At 45.4% G+C, this 20,922-nt stretch overlaps 1 protein-coding gene across 2 annotated transcripts in view; it reads right to left on the bottom strand.

Annotated features, from left to right (window-relative positions):
- Positions 1–483: 483 nt before the first annotated feature.
- rttn (rotatin) overlaps positions 484–20,922 on the bottom strand; it is a 61,726-nt gene continuing 41,287 nt past the window's right edge. For both annotated transcript variants that reach the window (XM_071414918.1, XM_071414919.1), the window contains exons 29-49: positions 20,306–20,434; positions 19,238–19,348; positions 18,443–18,601; positions 18,078–18,155; positions 17,511–17,700; positions 17,184–17,278; positions 15,640–15,733; positions 15,137–15,338; positions 14,882–14,969; positions 14,436–14,586; positions 13,919–14,056; positions 13,200–13,405; positions 12,762–12,867; positions 11,704–11,795; positions 11,429–11,506; positions 10,879–11,005; positions 2,210–2,394; positions 1,614–1,920; positions 1,056–1,159; positions 894–963; positions 484–768 (exon numbers count right to left, since the gene is read on the bottom strand). In XM_071414918.1, coding sequence (XP_071271019.1) covers positions 689–768; positions 894–963; positions 1,056–1,159; positions 1,614–1,920; positions 2,210–2,394; positions 10,879–11,005; positions 11,429–11,506; positions 11,704–11,795; positions 12,762–12,867; positions 13,200–13,405; positions 13,919–14,056; positions 14,436–14,586; positions 14,882–14,969; positions 15,137–15,338; positions 15,640–15,733; positions 17,184–17,278; positions 17,511–17,700; positions 18,078–18,155; positions 18,443–18,601; positions 19,238–19,348; positions 20,306–20,434 — 2,790 coding nt within the window. In that variant the 3' untranslated portion in view covers positions 484–688. The remainder of the gene's footprint in view (positions 769–893; positions 964–1,055; positions 1,160–1,613; positions 1,921–2,209; positions 2,395–10,878; positions 11,006–11,428; positions 11,507–11,703; positions 11,796–12,761; positions 12,868–13,199; positions 13,406–13,918; positions 14,057–14,435; positions 14,587–14,881; positions 14,970–15,136; positions 15,339–15,639; positions 15,734–17,183; positions 17,279–17,510; positions 17,701–18,077; positions 18,156–18,442; positions 18,602–19,237; positions 19,349–20,305; positions 20,435–20,922) is intronic.

Below are 20,922 nucleotides of genomic sequence, written 5' to 3'. Positions count from 1 at the left end.
ACCCTTTGTTAGCTCATTCTACACAGAGGGACACTTTATATGCAGGGTTAGTGGAAAGCTTAGTCCTGCTAGCTTATGCTATCAGGCTACTACAGAGAGGTGCTGTGTGTTCCAGTGGTTTATTGTAAACTATAGACTAGTAATTATAGAATATCTATTTAGATACGGGGAAATATTGTGTGTAGCACTACTTTCGGTGTGTAATTCTACAGCAGCTCTGGTTAGCTGTGTGTTTGACTGAAATGTGGTGTTGGGGTTGACACGACCAGAGGTGACATCTCCCTTTTACAGCCACAGTTCCACCACTGTTTCGCTATCTGAAAATGACAGCCTTTCCTACACGGGCATCATTTAGAGGAAATGGTATCATTGTACTTATTCAAGGCTATATCTTGGGAGTTGTCTTATAAGGTATCAGGTTCAGAACGTCATTCTGAAACATTACATTATCTTGGTGTTGTAAGCATAAAAGTCAGACACTCGTTTTCTTCCATCATTATTTACTTTAATTTATGATTCAATCCACAAAATATGTACAAAACATACAAAAACATCACAGATCATAGAAAAGATGTAGGGACATTAAAAACGATATCTACTTGTATCAAGTTTGCACACATATATTCACTTCAAATATAAATAAGGTTTCAAGGTGTCTACATTCTGTCAGATTGCATCAATGTGTCAGTCAGGTATTCAGCAGCTGAATTAAGTTCTCAAGGCACTTCAACAGGTAGGTGTTCATGATGTCAGGATTTTTCTCTGCATCTGACAAAAAAAAGATAGGCACAGACACACACACAGACACACAATTTGAGGCAATAGAGCACAATAACAACAGGACTGTGACACAAACATTTTTAGCACATTCAGTGTCTGGACTAAAAGTTCACCTTTCTTAGCAACTTTATAGGCTTCATGCACCCTGAGTCTGACAGAGGGACACTTCAAAGTGGTCTTGGCCTTAGGTGAGGAATCACAACGGCAGGTTAGAGACAGCTGTACTTCATATAAATTAACTCTTATGATTCTAAAAATGATGTGTGTGTGTGTACCTTCTGGTAGTTGTGGAGCAGGGCCCATAGTGCCGAGGCCCCTATAGAGCGAACCTCAGCCTCTTTACTGTCCAGACAGGACACCAGCACCCTCATGGCCTTATCTGGACAGGGACATATAATCATGTTGGACATAGTATTATTCCTGAAAATAAAACATTTCTCATTCATAAAATGACACATCATTAGCAAAGATAAGCGAGTTTGACAGGGTGTGATGGTGAAACAAAGACCACTTCTGTTCACACATCCTGTTTCAGATCGTTTCCTGTTTCAGTTCAGCACAAAGTATCAAAAGAGAAGACCTAACAGCTTCCATTTCATTTCAAACACCCACCTTTTACATTCACACATGCATACAGGAAGCCAAAGCTTTCCACTGGAAAGAACAAATCTGAATTCAAAGAAGCCCCCCTAAGTTGTCATCAGATTACATTTTGTGTAAACCTTAAACGTGATGCAAGGGTACGAACAGGGCAATTTAAACACAGAAACCATTTCTCAACATCTCTCCCTGTCTCTCTCTCTGATAAAAACATCCATGTGTTCCATCCCTACCGTTGGCCAGTACTTTGGGTTTGTTGGCAGAGCTGAAACAGACATTGTGGAGGATGAGGAGGGCATTGTCCGTCGTGGTGATGGGCCTGCTCCCATTGCTATAGTGACGCTGGCGTTGGGGCTGCGTAGCGGCCAGGTCAGCAAGGAGGTCCAGGGCTCCAGTCAGCCTCAGGACACTCAGCTGGCCGTCCTCACCGAAGGAAACACTCAGGAGCAGCCTCAGCCACAGGCCCAACAGCCCCATGGCACCCGTCTTACTGCCTGGTTTAGGGACAGGCAGGGACAGAAACGGCTGCAGGAAGTTACTCTGGAGGGAGAGTGACAACCAGGGAGAGGGAGAGAAAAAAATGAGATTCAGCCAGGTTTTGATTGAAACTGAGAAAGACATCTGAAATCGAGAGCTTTGTTAAAAGGTTACCGAAACCGCAGAGTGCAAAAAGACTCAACTTACAGTATTTACAGTAAAGACACGTTTTTAACCAGTAGTCACATTGACACCGTCTCCAATCATATTACCTTCTGCAGGGCCAGGTTTGGTGACAATGTGGTAAGGGGTGTAAGGGTAATGTATTAGGGGTCATAATGTAGTACATTACCTTGTGCAGGACTCCTTTGCAGTCCTTGTTGATGGCCAGGTTGGCCAGCAGGGAGAAGGCCAGCTGCTGGACAAGGCTGTTGTCGGGGGCAACCCCAGAGGCCAGCTTCATGACATAGTGCATCAGGGAGCCACCTGGGGGCCCTCGGGGGCCAGAGGCCAAACCACAACACAGAGAGCTACAAGCTAGAGGGAGAGGAGAGAAAGGAAAGGAAAAAGTAGCAAAGCAAGAAAAATAAGAGTACTGTTGACACTGACAGACAGGTGTAGAGGCAGAAAAGGATAGGTGAGAGGTTGTGATGAGAGGCAGGATATGATAGGATGTGATGAGAGGCAGGATATGATAGGTGAGAGGATGTGATGCGAGGCAGGATATGATAGGTGAGAGGATGTGATGCGAGGCAGGATATGATAGGTGAGAGGATGTGATGCGAGGCAGGATATGATAGGTGAGAGGATGTGATGAGAGGCAGGATATGATAGGTGAGAGGATGTGATGAGAGGCAGGATATGATAGGTGAGAGGTTGTGATGCGAGCCAGAATATGATAGGTGAGAGGATGTGATGAGAGGCAGGATATGATAGGTGAGAGGATGTGATGAGAGGCAGGATATGATAGGTGAGAGGATGTGATGAGAGGCCTGATAGGCGAGAGGTTGTGATGAGAGGCCTGATAGGCGAGAGGTTGTGATGTGAGGCCTGATAGATAGGTGAGAGGTTGTGATGAGAGGCAGAATATGATAGGTGAGAGGTTGTGATGAAAGGTTGTGATGAGAGGCAGGACAGGATAGGTGAGAGGTTGTGATGAGAGGCAGGATATGATAGGTGAAAGGTTGTGATGAGAGGCAGGATATGATAGGTGAGAGGATGTGATGAGAGGCAGGATATGATAGGTGAGAGGTTGTGATGCGAGCCAGAATATGATAGGTGAGAGGATGTGATGAGAGGCAGGATATGATAGGTGAGAGGATGTGATGAGAGGCAGGATATGATAGGTGAGAGGATGTGATGAGAGGCCTGATAGGCGAGAGGTTGTGATGAGAGGCCTGATAGGCGAGAGGTTGTGATGTGAGGCCTGATAGATAGGTGAGAGGTTGTGATGAGAGGCAGAATATGATAGGTGAGAGGTTGTGATGAAAGGTTGTGATGAGAGGCAGGACAGGATAGGTGAGAGGTTGTGATGAGAGGCAGGATATGATAGGTGAAAGGTTGTGATGAGAGGCAGGATATGATAGGTGAAAGGTTGTGATGAGAGGCAGGATATGATAGGTGAGAGGATGTGATGAGAGGCAGAATATGATAGGTGAGAGGATGTGATGAGAGGCAGGATATGATAGGTGAGAGGTTGTGATGAGAGGCAGGATATGATAGGTGAGAGGTTGTGATGCGAGGCAGGATATGATAGGTGAGAGGTTGTGATGCGAGGCAGGATATGATAGGTGAGAGGTTGTGATGCGAGGCAGGATATGATAGGTGAGAGGTTGTGATGCGAGGCAGGATATGATAGGTGAGAGGATGTGATGCGAGGCAGGATATGATAGGTGAGAGGATGTGATGCGAGGCAGGATATGATAGGTGAGAGGATGTGATGAGAGGCAGGATATGATAGGTGAGAGGATGTGATGAGAGGCAGGATATGATAGGTGAGAGGTTGTGATGAGAGGCAGGATATGATAGGTGAGAGGTTGTGATGCGAGGCAGGATATGATAGGTGAGAGGATGTGATGAGAGGCAGGATATGATAGGTGAGAGGTTGTGATGAGAGGCAGGATATGATAGGTGAGAGGTTGTGATGAGAGGCAGGATATGATAGGTGAGAGGATGTGATGAGAGGCCTGATAGGTGAGAGGTTGTGATTAGAGGCCTGATAGGCGAGAAGTTGTGATGAGGCCTGCTAGATAGGTGAAAGGTTGTGATGAGAGGTCTGATAGATAGGTGAGAGGTTGTGATGAGAGGCCTGATAGATAGGTTAGAGGTTGTGATGAGAGGCAGGATATGATAGGTGAGAGGTTGTGATGAGAGGCAGGATATGATAGGTGAAAGGTTGTGATGAGAGGCAGGATTTGATAGGTTAGAGGTTGTGATGAGAGGCAGGATATGATAGGTTGTGATGAGATGCATATGATAGGTGAGAGGTTGTGATGCGAGGCAGGATATGATAGGTGAGAGGGTGAGAGGTTGTGATGAGAGGCAGGATATTATAGGTGAGAGGTTGTGATGAGAGGCCTGATAGATAGGTGAGAGGTTGTGATGCGAGGCCTGCTAGATAGGTGAGAGGTTGTGATGAGAGGCCTGATAGGCGAGAGGTTGTGATGTGAGGCCTGCTAGATAGGTGAGAGGTTGTGATGCGAGGCCTGCTAGATAGGTGAGAGGTTGTGATGCGAGGCCTGATAGATAGGTAAGAGGTTGTGATGCGAGGCCTGATAGATAGGTGAGAGGCCTGATAGATCCTGTAGTATTTCTTCCGTATTAACAAGGTGTGTCGGTCAAAGTAGAGTCTCACAAGGAGTAGGGCTGGTTGCCTGACGATGGGTTATAGGGGTTGTATAGGCCCATATCTACAGCCTAGTTGGAGTACCCAGATCAACGAAAATGCATGTATTTTTGACAAAATAATAACATTTCACAAAAATTGTGTAGCATTCACAACTTTAAATTGTCTTCATCAGGCTTCGCTGAACTAAGAACATTGCGTCTACAATCGTTTTGGAGTCTGTTTATCTACAGCCCAGTCTGAAAGTGAAAAATTTATGTTTTTAGAAAAGACAAATAACCTAATCTATACTGAACAAAAATATAAACGCATCATGTAAAGTGTTGTTTACTGAGCTGAAATAAAAGATCCCAGAAATGTTCCATACGGACAAAAAGCGTATTTCTCAAAAACAAATGAGTTTTCTGTACATGACAGGAATGGACCTCCATTCCTGTCATTATTGAAAGAGACTGTGATAATATCTCACATCTCAAAATAGTACTACTTAATGTTAGATCCCTCACTTCCAAGGCAGTCAGAGTCAATGAACTAACCACTGATCATAGTCTTGATGTGATTGGTCTGACTGAAACATGGCTCAAGCCCGATTCATTTTCTGTGTTAAATAAGGCCTCTCCTCCTGGTTACACTAGTGACCATATCCCCCACGCATCCCGCAAAGGCGGAGGTGTTGTTAACATTTACGACAGCATAAACAATTTAAATAAATAAGACTGCATTTTCTTCTTTTGAGCTTGTAGTCATGAAATCTTTGCAGCCTACTCAATGACCTTTTATAGCTACTGTTTACAGACCTCCTGGGCCATATACAGCATTCCTCACCGAGTTTCCTGAACTTCTATCGGACCTTGTTGTCATGGCAGATAATATTCACATTTTTGGTGACTTCAATATTCACACGAAAAAGACCACAGACCAAAAGGCTTTAGGAGCCATCATTGACTCAGTGGGTTTTGTCCAACATGTCTTCGATCCCGCGCATTGCCACAGTCATACCCCAATCTAATTTTATCTCGTGGAATAAATATTGTGGATCTAAATATTTTTCCAATATTTTTCCTCATAATCCTGGACTATCGGATCACCATTTTATAACGTTAAATAAATCTGCTGAAACGCCAACCAAGATTACCAAAAGCTGCGCTATTAATTCTCGGACAACCCAAAGATTCCTAGATGCCCTTCCAGACTCCTCCACCTACACAAGGACATCAGAGTACAAAATTCAATTAACCACCTAACTTTTTAGAGGATCTAAATTTAACCTTGCGTAATACCGTAGATGCAGTCGCATTGCACCTCTAAAAACAAAAAACATTTGTCGCAAGAAATCAGCTCCTGGTATACAGAAAATACCCAAGCCCTGAAGCAAGCTTCCAGAAAATTGGAACGGAAATGACGCTCCACAAAGCTGGAAATCTTCAGACTAGCTTGGAAAGACAGTACCATGCAATATCGAAGAGCCCTCACTGCTACCCGACCAACCTACTTTTCCATCCTAATTGAGGAGAATAAAAACACAATCCAAAATCAATAAAAAGCAGCATTCCCGAAGAGAGGATGGCCGTCACTTCAGCAGTTATGAATTCATGAACTTCAACAAAAAGATCATGATCATTAGAAAGCAAATTACGGACTCCTCTTTGAATCTGCACATTTCTCCAAAACTCAGTTGTCCTGAGTCTGCACAGAACGGCCAGGACCTAGGATAAATGGAGACACTAAAGTGTTTTAATCCTGTATCTCTCGACACAAAAATAGTCATGGCTTCTAAACCTTCTAGCTGCCAACTGGAGCCTATACCAACTAAACTACTGAAGGAGCTGCTTCCTGTGCTTGGCCCTACTATGTTGAACATAATAAACAGCTCCCTATCCTCCGGATGTGGACCAAACTCACTAAAAGCGGCAATAATAAAGCCTCTCCTAAAAACGCCAAACCTTGACCCAGATTCTTAAAAAACATTTTTGGAAAAAGCTGTAACTCGCAGCAACTCACTGCCTTCCTGAAGATAAATAATGTATACAAAACTCTCCAGTCTTGTTTTAGACCCCATCATAGCACTGAGACTGCCCTTGTGAAGTTGGTAAATTACCTTTTAATGGAGTCAGACCAAGGCTCTGCATCTGTCCTCATGCTCCTAAACCTTAGTGCCGATCTAAACCAAGTTCTTGCATGGTTTAGATCTTATCTGTCGGAAAGATATCAGTTAGTCTCTGCGGATGTTTTGTCCTCTGACAAATCAATTTTAAGTGTTGGTGTTCCTCAAGGTTCCATTTTTGTTTTGACTATATATTCTACCTCTTGGTGATGTCATTCGGAAACACAATTTCAACTTTCACGGCTATGCGGACAATACACAGCTGTAAATTGATAAAACATGGTGAAGCCCCAAAATTGCTTACCCTGGAAGCCTGTGTTTCAGACATTTTTCACTTATTCACAGGCAATTTTTCACTTTGAAACTCAGACAAAACAGAGGTGCTAGTTCTAGGTCCCAAGAAACAAAGAGATCTGCTGTTTGATCTGACAATTAGTCTTGATGGTTGTACAGTCGCCTCAAAGAAAACTGAAGGACCTTGGCGTTACTCTGGACCCTGATCTCTCTTTAATGAACATATCAAGAAAATTTCAATGCCGCCTTTTTTCCATCTTCGTAACATTGCAAAAAAATGTCAAAAAATTATGCAGAAAAACAAATCAATGCTTTTGTCACTTCTAGATTAGACTACTGCAATGCTCTACTCTCCGGCTACCCAGATATATCACTAAATTAACTTCAGTTAGTGCTAAATACAGCTGCTAGAATCTTGACTAGAACCAAAAGATTTTATCATATTACTCCAGTGCTAGCCTCTCCACACGGGTATCCTGTTAAGCCTGGGCTGATTTCAAGGTTTTACTGCTAACCTACAAAGCATTACGTGGACTTGCTCCTAACTATCTCTCCGATTTGGTCCTGCCGTACATACACTTACGCTACGGTCCAAAAATGCAGGCCTCCTTATTGTCCCCAGAATTTCTAAGCAAACAGCTAGAGGCAGGGCTTTGTCCTATAGAAGTACATTTTTATGGAATGGTCTGCCTATCCATGTGAGAGACGCAGACTCAGTCTAAACTTAAGTCTTTACTGAAGACTCATCTCCTAAGTAGGTTCTATGATTGAGTGTAGTCTGGCCCAGGGGTGCGAAAGCGAACGGCAAGGCACTGGAGTGACGAACCGCCCTTGCTGTCTTTGCCTGGCTGGCTCCCCTTTCTCCACTTGGATTGTATGCCTCTGACCCTATTACGGAGGCTGAGTCACTGGCTTACTAGTTCTCTTCCATACCGTCCCTAGGAGGGGTGCTTCACATCGTGCCAGGCTTTTTTGTGCTACACACGACTTGAGTGGGTTGAGTCACTGACGTGATCTTCCTGTCCGGTCTTGCGCCACCTTGGGCTCGTGCGATGGAGGAGATCTTCGTGGGCTATACTCAGCCTTGTCTCAGGGTAGTAAGTTGGTGGTCTGTTGATATCCCTCTAGTGGTGTGGGGGCTGTGCTTTGGCAAAGTGGGTGGGGTTATATCCTGCCTGCACCTGTCCGGGGGTATCGTTGAACGTGGCCAGTGTTCCCCGACCCTCCCCTGTCTCAGCCTCCAATATCTATGCTGCAATTGTCTATGTGCCAGGGGGACTAGGGTCAGTCTGTCCTATCTGGTGAAATTCTCTTGTCTTATCTGGTGCCCAGTGTGAACTTAAGTATGCTAATTCTCTCTCCCTCCCAGAGGACCTGAGCCCTAGGGCCATGCCTCAGGACTACCTGGCCTGATGACTCCTGGCTGTCCCCAGTCCACCTGGTCGTGCTGCTGCTCCACTGTCAACTGTTCTGTCTGCGGCTATGGAACCTGTTCACCGGATGGCCTACCTTGTCCCGGACCTGCTGTTTTCAACTCTCCCTCTCTCTACCACTGAATACTCAGCTACGAAAAGCCAACTGACATTTACTCCTGAGGTGCTGACCTGTTGCACAACCAATGTTGTAGAGGGTGCTGGTCATCTATGAACGTTTGAACATCTTGAAGAACGATCTTGCATTAATGGTCATGTAGCCTTATTTCCACATGACAGCCAAAATAGGACTGGCCACCCCTCAGAGCCTGGTTCCCGTCTAGGTTTCATCCTAGGTTCCTGCCTTTCAAGGATGTTTTTCCTAGCCACTACATCTGCATTGCTTGCTGTTTGGGGGTTTTAGTCTGGGTTTCTGTATTAGCACTTTGTGACATCTGCTGATGTAAAAAGGGCTTTATAAATAAATGTGATTTGATATAATTTAAACAGTTGATATTATGGTTTCAATAAATTCAGCTGCTGGAACACACTGGTTCCACACACTTTCAGCTGCTGAAAGAGCTATATAAATGAGCATTTCTCCTTTGCCAAGATAATCCATCCACCTGACAAGTGTGGCATATCAATAAGCTGATTAAACAGCATGGCCAATACACAGGTGCACCTTGAGCTGGGGACAATAAAAGGCCACTAAAATGTTCCGTTTTGTTACACAACACAATACCATAGAAATTTTGAGGGAGCATGCAATTAGCATGATGACTGCAGGAATGTCCACCTGAGCTTTTGCCAGAGAATTGAAGGTTCATTTAGCTGCCATAAGCAGTCTCCAACATCGTTTTAGAGAATTTGTCAGTAAGTCCAAGAAGCCTCAGAACCGCAGACCATGTGTAACCACGCCAGCCCGGGACATTCACATCCGGCTTCTTCACCCGCAGAGATCGTCTGAGGGGTTTTCTGTCTGTAATAAAGCTCTTTTGTGGGGAAAAATGTATTCTGATTAGCTGGGCCTGGCTGCCAAGTGGGTGGGCCTATGCCCTCCCAGGCCCACCCATGGCTGCGCCTGTGCCCAGTCATGTGAAATCCATAGATTAGTGCCTAATTTATGTATTTAAACTGACTGATTTCCTTATATGAACTGTAACGCATTCAAATCTTTGAAATTGTCACATATTGCGTTTACATTTTTGTACATTCGTGTACATTTTCTCAAATAGTGCAGCATTCACAACTCAAAATGTTCTTCATCAGGCTTCATTAAAGTGAGAATATTGTGTTGAGATTGTTTTGAAGTCTGTGAAAGCCAGTATTGTAGGTATAATTTAAAGGCCGGCGTCATGCAGTCTGAACACACACCTGCTGTTAGGCTAACCTTTAGGAAACGCTGGGCTCGACATGACTGATTGGTATTGCTTCACAGCGGGAGCTTAAGCGTGGCTGTAGAGCAAAACACACACACACACACACACACACACACACACACACACACACACACACACACACACACACACACACACACACACACACACACACACACACACACACACACACACACACACACACACACACACACACACACTTCAAAGGTGGCATCTCAGAGACAATCACAGGTACAAAACAAACAGCATTGTCACTCTCTGCTCAAAGGTTCACTTTCCATGACTTCAGAGACGCAGTGTCTAGAGCTCTACAGACAACCATATTAACCCCCTAGCTTCTAAATCTAATCGGCGCTCTACAAACACCCATATTAACCCCCTAGCTTCAAAATCTAACTGCCACTCTACAAACACCCATATTTAGAGAACATGAAAGGAAACAGTTGTAGCCCTTTATCAAAGCTAAACTTCCTCTACTCTTTACAGCGCTTCTTTCTCCATTTTGCTGTAACTTGTGTAGCCTGCGTTTCACAGCATACCTCTGTTTCTCTCACACAGACTAGAATATCAATGCCTCAGGAGACAGAGTGATGCACTGCGATTCCCTTGTGAATACCCCGCTGGTCCACAGCCTAGAATACTGTACTCATAGTAATGATTTAATGCAGCCTGCTCTAGCACACTGACAGTGTTCCTATTGTGGCCGGCAGGCTCGTGGCTGGCGCTAGGCATATACAGTGGAACAAAGTGTGTGTAAATGGTCTTCAGGAGAGACAATGGGTCTCAGTGTGTGTGAGAGTGCATGACTCAGTCAGATCCCTGACCACAGACTGGGGGAATGGAAGGCACGGGCCAGGCACTGAACAACACACACACACACACACACACACACACACACACACACACACACACACACACACACACACACACACACACACACACACACACACACACACACACACACACCTGTGGTACAGTTGGCTGTGTAGACACACAACAATTCCAGGACCGACTCCATAGCAGCATCATCCAATAAGAACCAAGGCCAAAGGGCGTGCAGCACAGCAGCCAATCGACAGTCAGTGGCCACAACCTGAGGAGAAACACACACACACACACAATATCCACCCGGTTGGATAATTTCTGGATGTAATATTATGAACACATGCTGATTGACAGTACGACACACTCATAAGTTAAGTGATTGTCAACACATTCTGCTAACCAAGCACATAGAAACACACAAGGATGTAAAGTATAAAGTCCAGAAATACATGAAGGGCCTTTCCCATCCCAATATAACTACTGCTGAGTGGATGCTGCAATTACTGTCTGACATTTAGAGCAGCCAATATAGCCAATCATTCTACATTGACGTTTAAGAGGATAAAAACATTCAGACCTCAACAGAGTCATAATCGTTAGGGCCAAATCTCATTCCAGACACAGTCAGCACCAGTAGAATGGCTTTCATTAAAACCCTATCAGGAGCGGATTAAAACGGCAGGGTTCTCACTTTGGATTGGCTGTTCTGGTAAAGACTGTTCCTGAGGATTTCCAGAGACATCTTTATTTCCTTCATATAGCTCTCCTCCTGGTGGGGGAGAAGATGCAACTTGTTAAATGATCCACTCTAACCAATAACAGAGAGCACCGTCTCCATCTTAGACACATTTTCTTTCAGTCAAGACAAGATCACCCAATAGCCTATACCAACACAGCACACATCATCTGAAGGCTGAGACAATGAAAACATGTTGTTATGGTGTTGTTTAGTGTGTAAAGGCTCACCTTCCTCCTTCCTCTGCCAGGTCTGACTGACTCCATGTGGAGGTGGCTGTGCATCAGTTTCATCTGCTCCACACAGCTGTCAATCAAACCAGCTACACACAGACACAGAGACAGTGAGAGAGAGTGGTCAATCATAACAATAACTCCTAGGGTATAGTAGCCGGACCAGGGCGCATTTGTTCACTGCCTCTTGTTGCATAAAAGCACAGACCTCTTGGTAGAGGCTAGAGTATTACTCCCATCCTACTGTAAATGAGCTCTACTGACCAGTGTGTTCCAGTACCTTTAGCAGCGTGGTTCTGACTAGTGTGTTCCAGTACCTTTAGCAGCATGGTTCTGACCAGTGTGTTCCAGTACCTTTAGCAGCGTGGTTCTGAGCAGTGTGTTCCAGTACCTTTAGCAGCATGGTTCTGAGCAGTGTTCCAGTACCTTTAGCAGCATGGTTCTGAGCAGTGTGTTCCAGTACCTTTAGCAGCATGGTTCTGACCAGTGTGTTCCAGTACCTTTAGCAGCGTGGTTCTGACTAGTGTGTTCCAGTACCTTTAGCAGCATGGTTCTGAGCAGTGTGTTCCAGTACCTTTAGCAGCATGGTTCTGACCAGTGTGTTCCAGTACCTTTAGCAGCATGGTTCTGAGCAGTGTGTTCCAGTACCTTTAGCAGCGTGGTTCTGACTAGTGTGTTCCAGTACCTTTAGCAGCATGGTTCTGAGCAGTGTGTTCCAGTACCTTTAGCAGCGTGGTTCTGAGCAGTGTGTTCCAGTACCTTTAGCAGCGTGGTTCTGAGCAGTGTGTTCCAGTACCTTTAGCAGTGTGGTTCTGACTAGTGTGTTCCAGTACCTTTAGCAGTGTGGTTCTGACTAGGGTGTTCCAGTACCTTTAGCAGCATGGTTCTGAGCAGTGTGTTCCAGTACCTTTGGCAGCGTGGTTCTGAGCAGTGTGTTCCAGTACCTTTAGCAGTGTGGTTCTGACTAGTGTGTTCCAGTACCTTTAGCAGTGTGGTTCTGACTAGGGTGTTCCAGTACCTTTAGCAGCATGGTTCTGAGCAGTGTGTTCCAGTACCTTTGGCAGCGTGGTTCTGAGCAGTGGAACTGCAGGCCAGTAGAGCCATGAGAGCTTTAGCTGTCTTCTTCTTCACTGGGTCCTGGAACGCACGCTTCTCAAAACTCTGACAACACAAAACAATGCAACAGGTGATGCAAAACCTGACCTAAACCTCCAGAGTATTGACAACATGTGAATCCATCTAATATCCCAGTGCTCTAGACCAGTGGTAGGGAACCCTGTTCTTTGCTCCAGCAAGGCACCACACCTGCCCAACTCAGCTAATTGATCAGTACAGTGATTGCCTAAATGCAACACACCAGGTCTTCCAGAATGGTTAAATCAACAACATGAAGTGCCTGCTGCACTCCAGAAGCAGGGTTAACTACCCCTTTAGACCAATCAAAGTGTGTGTGTGTGTGTGTGTGTGTGCACGCGCAAGTCAGGTTCTGTTACCTCCAGCAATAGTTCACAGAGCTGTCCACCGGAGGCGCCGTTCAGGGCCTCAGACAGAGGGGTCAGCTGGAGGTCCGGGTGCAGGGTGGTGACCTCTAGGGGTCGTCTCTTGGCCTCCTCAGACAGGACGACACACAGGAACTGTAGTACCGCAGCATGGAGGGGAGGGTCACTGAACGACTGGTCCACACACACTGACAACGTGGCTGGAGGTAGGCACAGATACAGACGCAGATTAACACACACACACACACACACACACACACACACACACACACACACACACACACACACACACACACACACACACACACACACACACACACACACACACACACACACACACACACACACACACACACACACACACACACACACACACACACACACACAGAGAGGATGGATGAAATGGGTTAGTGGATATTTTACTTTTGTATGAATGAATCAACATCCTGCAGCCCAGTAAAACCAAATCCTGAAATCCCTTTACACAGACAGTGTGACTCATTCACGCCTCAGGCATTTCTGTCTACATAACACACAATGTAATCAATCACAAATACACACACACAGCATTAATCTTTCACAGGGATCATCAGATTTCCCTGCAGCCCCATTAGACACAGAGGAAGATGATGAGGAGGAACGATGGATGTACTGCATGCTCCCTGAGGTCCTAGCATATGTCCAGCACACAGTCAGTAGCTGTATATGTATACCTGTGAATGTGTTCCAGCATCTCCCTAGTGCAGCAGAGAGAGATTGGTAGGCTGCAGAGCCATCCCGCCTCACCACAGTAGCCAGAAGCATCAACACGTCTGTCCAGCAAACACACACAGCACCACGGGTACCATCGCCTGAGAGGTCCAGAAAACACACACACACACACACACACACACACACCGGAGATCGGAGTACGAGCTGAGAAGCTGAAGAGGCCTTCATTAAACAAGATACCATCAAAATGTGTGAATAGATTATTACAAGCTTCCATTGGGGATCTTATACACTTTTAATTATGACTTCAGATTATGACAGAACACTGAACACCACTTCATTATGATACATTCAGCTGGAAAGTGGTCTGACTTTCAATGCCATGTAAGGCTGCCTGCCATAAGAATGGTATTATAGCGGTTGTAACCATGATGTCCAGTCAATGGTGACAGTACACATATGTTGTGTCTATGGTTAGGTTGAGAATCATTCCTATCATTCCAAAAGCGAGATTCTTACCCAAGTCCTTGGTATCAAGTGTGAGGACAGTGAAGAGATTGGCCAGTAGCGGTTTCAGGAAGTCCATCTGACCAATCAGATCTGAGCTCAGAATGAAACATGACTTCAGGAACTTAGAGAAGCTGGACAGGAACTTGAGCAGGGTCAGGACCTGGGGGACGAGAGACACACAAACAAATTGATATGTACACACATCTTGAAGCAGTGTGGAGCAAAGTCAGTGGGTAGATGTGAAAACAAAATATTTCCTACCAAGTGAAAGCATGAAATCACCCCTTTCGTATCACTCTCCAATCTGCCACCATCTCAACCACAGGGTATAGGATTCTCATGGGCCTCTACCCTCCTACACCTGTGCTGCTCTCACCACAACAACATGCTGTATAGAGATCATGTGAATCTTATGTTGAAGCATTCATTGGTACTAAAAGATGTAACCCAGTTACCTGCCGTTTAATGTCCTCCTGGTCTCCTGGTAGTGTGTTAGTCTTCAGCTCACCCAGACATCTCTCTATGGCTGCTGCGTCCACCAAACTAGAACACACAGGAAACAGAAACGGGTTTAAGTCCATCCCTTCAGACAGGACAATTTCAGCTCTGTAAATTATATTGTGGATGGCCAGTGCTCCAAAGACTGTATTTGATTTGGCCAGGAATTGGGATAGTGAGACTAGTGCGATAGTGTTTATTTGACCTCTGACCTGGCCAGTGATTGGAAGAGCTGGCTGTGTGTGAGGGCTGAGAGGGTGAACTCCGGTAGCACGGCTAACAGGTTGGCCAGGAGGCCGCAGAGTGCTGATAAAAGGTCTGGGGTTACAATGACACAGGTGGGGTCAGGAGCGGGGTCAGCCAGTCTGGAGTCCTGGGAGAGGACAGAGTCAATGGTGTCTGTGTCACTCTGACCTGCAGAGTAAAATATGGGAGCAGATATTAACATTGCTGTCTGTGTCACTGACCTACAATACAGGAAAGAGGAGCAAAGATGGACGGGACAGATAGGGGTCGAAACATGTACCATACCAAAAATTGGTGTGTGTAGAGGCATAGTCTGTATATATAAATTCACTGTCATGGTTGGTCTTGATATGAAGAACTGTGCATGAGATGGTTCCTTTAACTCTGACTCTTAATTGGTTTGGTGCTACATGAGATCTGTATATAAAACCTGTTCACATTTAGCTACACCATATATACAAACACACACCTTGAGCAATCAGTCTGCTAGCGGGTGTATCTTGTGCAGTAGCGTTGAGAGAAGTGGGCACAGGGGATTGAAGCCTTGAGCCTCCAGGTATGATCTGTTTAAGACAAAACAATCACAAAAAAAAAACACTTCAATAAGACAATGTGTTTAAATCACAGATCCACAGTTGATGCAATCTCAATCGCCGTCCACACTGCCCTTTCCCGGTTGGACAAAAGGAACACCTATGTGAGAATGCTGTTCATTGACTACAGCTCAGCGTTCAACACAATAGCGCCCACAAAGCTCATCACTAAGCTAAGGACCCTGGGACTAAACATCTCCCTCTGCAACTGGATCCTGGACTTCCTGACGGGCCGCCCCCAGGTGGTAAGGGTAGGTAACAACACATCTGTCATGCTGATCCTCAACACGGGGGCCCCTCAGGGGTGCGTGCTTAGTCCCATCCTGTACTCCCTGTTCACCCCCGACTGCGTGGCCAAGCACGACTCCAACACCATCATCACATTTGCTGACGACACAACAGTGGTAGGCCTGATCACCGACAACGATGAGACAGCCTATAGGGAGGAGGTCAGAGACCTGGCACTGTGGTGACAGGACAACAACCTCTCCTTCAACGTGAGCAAGACAAAGGAGCTGATCGTCGACGGGGCTGTAGTGGAGCGGGTCGAGAGTTTCAAGTTTCCTTGGTGTCCACATCGCCAACAAACTATCATGGTACAAACACACCAAGACCGTCGTGAAGTGGCCACGACAACACCCTTTCCTCCTCAGGAGACTGAAAAGATTTGGCATGGGTCCCCAGATCCTCAAAAAGTTCTACAGCTGCACCATCGAGAGCATCCTGACCAGTTGTATCACCGCCTGGTATGGCAAATGCTCGGCATCTGACCGTAAGGGGCTACAGAGGGTAGTGCGTACGGCCCAGTACATCACAGGGGCCAAGCTTCCTGCCATCCAGGAGATATACACTAGGCAGTGTCAGAGGAAGGCCCAAAAAGTTGTCAAAGACTCCAGCCACCCAAGTCATAGACTGTTCGTTCTGCTTACCGCATGGCAAGCGGTACCAAAAGGCTCCTTAATAGCTTCTACCCCCAAGCCATAACACAGTGAATGGCCACCTGGACTATTTACATTGACCCCCCTTTTGTTTTTACACTGCTGCTAGTCACTGTTTATTATCTATCCATAGTCACTTCACCCCTACCTACATGTACAAATTACCCCGACTAGTCTGTACCCCCGCACATTGACTCGGTACCGGTATCCCCTGTATACCATTTTTATTAAAAAAATTACTTTTGTTTATTTAATAAATATTTTCTTACCTCTATTTCTTGAACTGTATTGTTGGTTAAGGGCTTGTAAGTAAGCATTTCACAGTAAGGTCTACACACCGGTTGTATTCGGCGCATGTTACAAATAACATTTGATTTGAATTGTTTCTAGTGGTCAAGTGGACCCAGTCTTAAGCTGCAACCTAAGAGGATTACGGTCTATGAATGGGCCTTGAGCAACCAGACCTGCAGTACTTTACTCACCAGAGTGCTGGAGGTGGACAGGGATCCAGAGGCCCTGCTAGGATTCACTGAGACTCCTTTAGGAGGTCTCCACAACCTCAGGGAGTCATCCGCATCTAAACAGACAGACAGACGGAGGGCATCATCACAAACAACATCATGCAAGAAAAAAAAAAAAGGCTACAGGCCAATTTCCTGATAAATAAATAAAATACTTTGCCTGTTTACCATAATAACACTTGATTTCAGATCTACTCTGTGAACCACAGACACATAACTGAATCACTGAATGAACAACCTAATGGCTAGACAGACTGACAGAAGAATGGACAGGTGCAGTCCCAGGACCTTCAGTGGTGCTGTCCTGAGGGCCGGGGTCCCTGGCTGAGGGTTGCAGGTCGAAGGTGTACCTGCCTCTGTAGCAGGCTGTGGCCATGAGGGCAGTGTGCTGGAAGAACTGACAGTGGTAGAGCAGAGCCTGTAGGGCTTGGAGACCCACCAGACATACACCTGAAGACTCATCATGGACACACGGACTCTATGGAGAGAGGGAGGAGAGAGAGGGAGTAGAGGAGAGGGAGAGATGAAAACATGGTAATTACTATGTAACTAGATTTTTTTAATTTAACCTTTATTTAACTAGGCATGTCAGTTAAGAACAAATTCTTCTTTAAAATGACGGCCAAACCTGGACGACGCTGGGCCAATTGTGCGCCACCCTATGGGACTCCCAATTACGGCCCCAAGTGATACAGCCTGGAATCGAACCAAGGTCTGTAGTGACACCTCTACCACTGAGATGCAGTGCCTTAGACCACTGCACCACTTGGGAGCCCATGAATTAACCTACAGTATGTCAATACCAGGATAACTAAGACAACATACCACAACAAAACATAACCAAATGCCACTGACCTGCCAGGTAGAGTCGGTGACCTGGTCAGCTGTGGCAGGCATGGGCATCACCAGTAGGTTCTGGAGGATAAACACCGCCTTGAGAAACACAGAGGATGAGACAAGAACATCAACAACACTGCCATCTAGATGTACTTAGCTGGTACTGCAAGGACTTTACTTTAAACTTGTTGATGGAGTAAAGTGTTCCTATGTCTGTTTTACAAATGCATTGTCTGGAACGGTTATTGGTCAATATGCCCAGAAGGTGCCACCATGGCTGCCGTGGCATGCTAACAGCATTATTATGCATTCTGCTTTAAACCACAATGCCCAAACTCTCTCTATGGCTTAGTGGTTAGCGAACAGGTGTAGGTGTCCAGTACCTCTCTGCGGACCATGGTGCTCTCTTGCTGGTCCAGGAGGATGTTGAGCAGGGTTCCCCACAGACCTCCACTGATATTCTGACAGCTGCTACTCAGAGACTGGCATCCACTGGGCACAGAGGACAGGGCAGAGCCCACACCCAGGCTGGCAAACCTCACCTGGAGAAGGGATGGAAGGAAAGTGGGATAGGGCAGCAGGGGGGAGAGGGGTGTGAGAGAGGAGGGGAGGGTTAAAAGAGTGGTGGGAAGGGAAAAGCGGAGAGCGAGGAGAAAGAAAGAAAAAGAGAGAGAGAAAAAGACAGAGAGCCAAGGGTTTGGGTGTGAATACAACAGCAGATAGATTTAAAAAAGGTACCTGTCTGACACCCCTGGTGTCCCCAAAGTCATAAAGACACTGTTCCAGAAATGTCTTGGATATTTTCACTGTCACTCTGGCATTTGCTGTGATCCACACAGAAAAAGATCCTACTTGTCAAGGGAATTTTTTCACATTTACTTATAGAGAGAACTTACAGATAGAGAGAGAAAGAGAAGAAATTGCCCTTTGCTTTTCATTGTCAATGCTTGTGAACGGTGTCCCTCAGAAAGTCTAGGAAGAAGCACCGGTTTAATAACAGAAACTTTGGAGCAGAGAGAAGCAATACAAACTTTTGCCTGAATGTCTCTCCACAACTCCAGACAGAATTTGACAAACAGTTTCCATGAAATAATAACTTGTACTTCTTACTCTCACATTTCATTTTTCTTGCTTGTTCTTATACAAGTTGACAGTCATTGAGTGTTTTTGTGTGTTACCTCCGGGTCTCTGTCCACCCACAGAGGTATGAGCCAGGCCAGACCCAGCTGTGACCCACTGGGGTCATCAGACCCCGCCTCCTGACCCAAAGACCACTGGGAAATGAAGTCCTGAAATAGATAAACACAAAAACAGAGAATAGTCATATCTCCAGAAATCCAGACTGATGCACAAACAAAAGGAGAAACATCTCCATGCAGGAAGCACACATTAACACATTTACTCTACTACTATACTAAACAAAAATATAAACACAACATGTAAAATCTTGGTCCCATGTTTCAGGAGCTGACATAAAAGATCTCAGAGATTTTCCATACGCACAAAAAGCTTATTTCTCAAAAATGTTGTGCACAAATTTGTTTACATCCCTGATAGTGAGCATTTCTGCTTTGCCAAGATAATCCATCTATCTGACAGGTGTGGCATATCAAGAAGCTGATTAAAAAGTATAATCATTACACAGGTGCTGGGGACAATAAAAGACCACTAAAATGTGCAGCTTCGTCACACAACACAATGTCAAGTTTTGAGGGAGTGTGCAATTGGCATGCTGACTGCAGGAATGTCCAACAGAGCTGTTGCCAGAGAATTGAAAGTTCATTTCTCTATCATAAGCCACCTCCAATGACATTTTAGAGAATTTGGCAGTACGTCCAACCAGCCTCACAACCGCAGACCACACGTAACCATGACAGCCCAGGACTCCACATCTGGCTTCTTCACCTGCGGGATCGGCTGAAGAATATTTCTATCTAATAAAGCCCTTTTGTGTGGAAAACCTAATTCTGATTAGCTGGGCCTGGCTCCCCAGTGGTTGGGCCTATGATCTCCCAGGCCCACCCATGGCTGCGCCCATTGCCCAGTCATGTGAAATCTATAAAATTAGGGTCCAATTTATTTATTTCAATTGACTGATTTCCTTCTATGAACTGTAACTCAGTAAAATCTTTTAAATTGTTGCATGTCGCGTTTATATTATTGTTCAGTATACATTTCCCAATTAAAAATCTTCTTTGCCTTTAGTGTAGAAAGGCAATCAGTACAGTTCTGGCTGGGTGGCTGACCTTGTCCTTGTTCTGGGCCATCATCTCATGGGACAAGTGAAGCAGACAGATGACAGCATTCTTGGTGACTCCTTTCCCCATGAAGGACATGGAGTTACCCCCCCACTCCACGTAGAACGACGAGATCACCTAGAGGATGACACAAGGGTCAACATTACAACTACTCTTTCCCAACAGGGTTCTACGCTGAGCTTCTATAAAAAAGGGGCACGTGCGCGCTTAAGTTGAGAAATCTAGGCACACACATCGAAATTTAGGAGCACAAGGCTAAATATTTTTTATAATAAAGCTAGAATCTTTCATTTTTATACATGCACTGGTGCTCCTAAATAAGAATTCCAAGTTGCACAGCAAAATATTTAAGCACATACTGTATGCGGATAAAATGGTTGCACTGTAGAGCCCTGCCCAATACGAAACCCATTCAGAGCCGATGCTAGGGGAAAGACAACAATATCTCAACAGTATTACTAATTAAGTAAAATCAGGAAGTAACCCGAAATTCCAATTCTAATTTTTACTCATGACCCAAACCCTGCTCGGGACTAGAAGGGAACAGGGCACTGAGGCCAGGGATGCAATCAACAGTCTGTGTTCATTAATTCAAAGGTTTTATT

This window comes from Salvelinus alpinus, chromosome 8 (assembly GCF_045679555.1).
Source record: "Salvelinus alpinus chromosome 8, SLU_Salpinus.1, whole genome shotgun sequence".
In the NCBI taxonomy this organism is placed as follows: Eukaryota; Metazoa; Chordata; class Actinopteri; order Salmoniformes; family Salmonidae; genus Salvelinus; species Salvelinus alpinus.
Note: the sequence above shows the minus strand (reverse complement) of the source record. Positions and strands in the feature narration are given on the sequence as shown.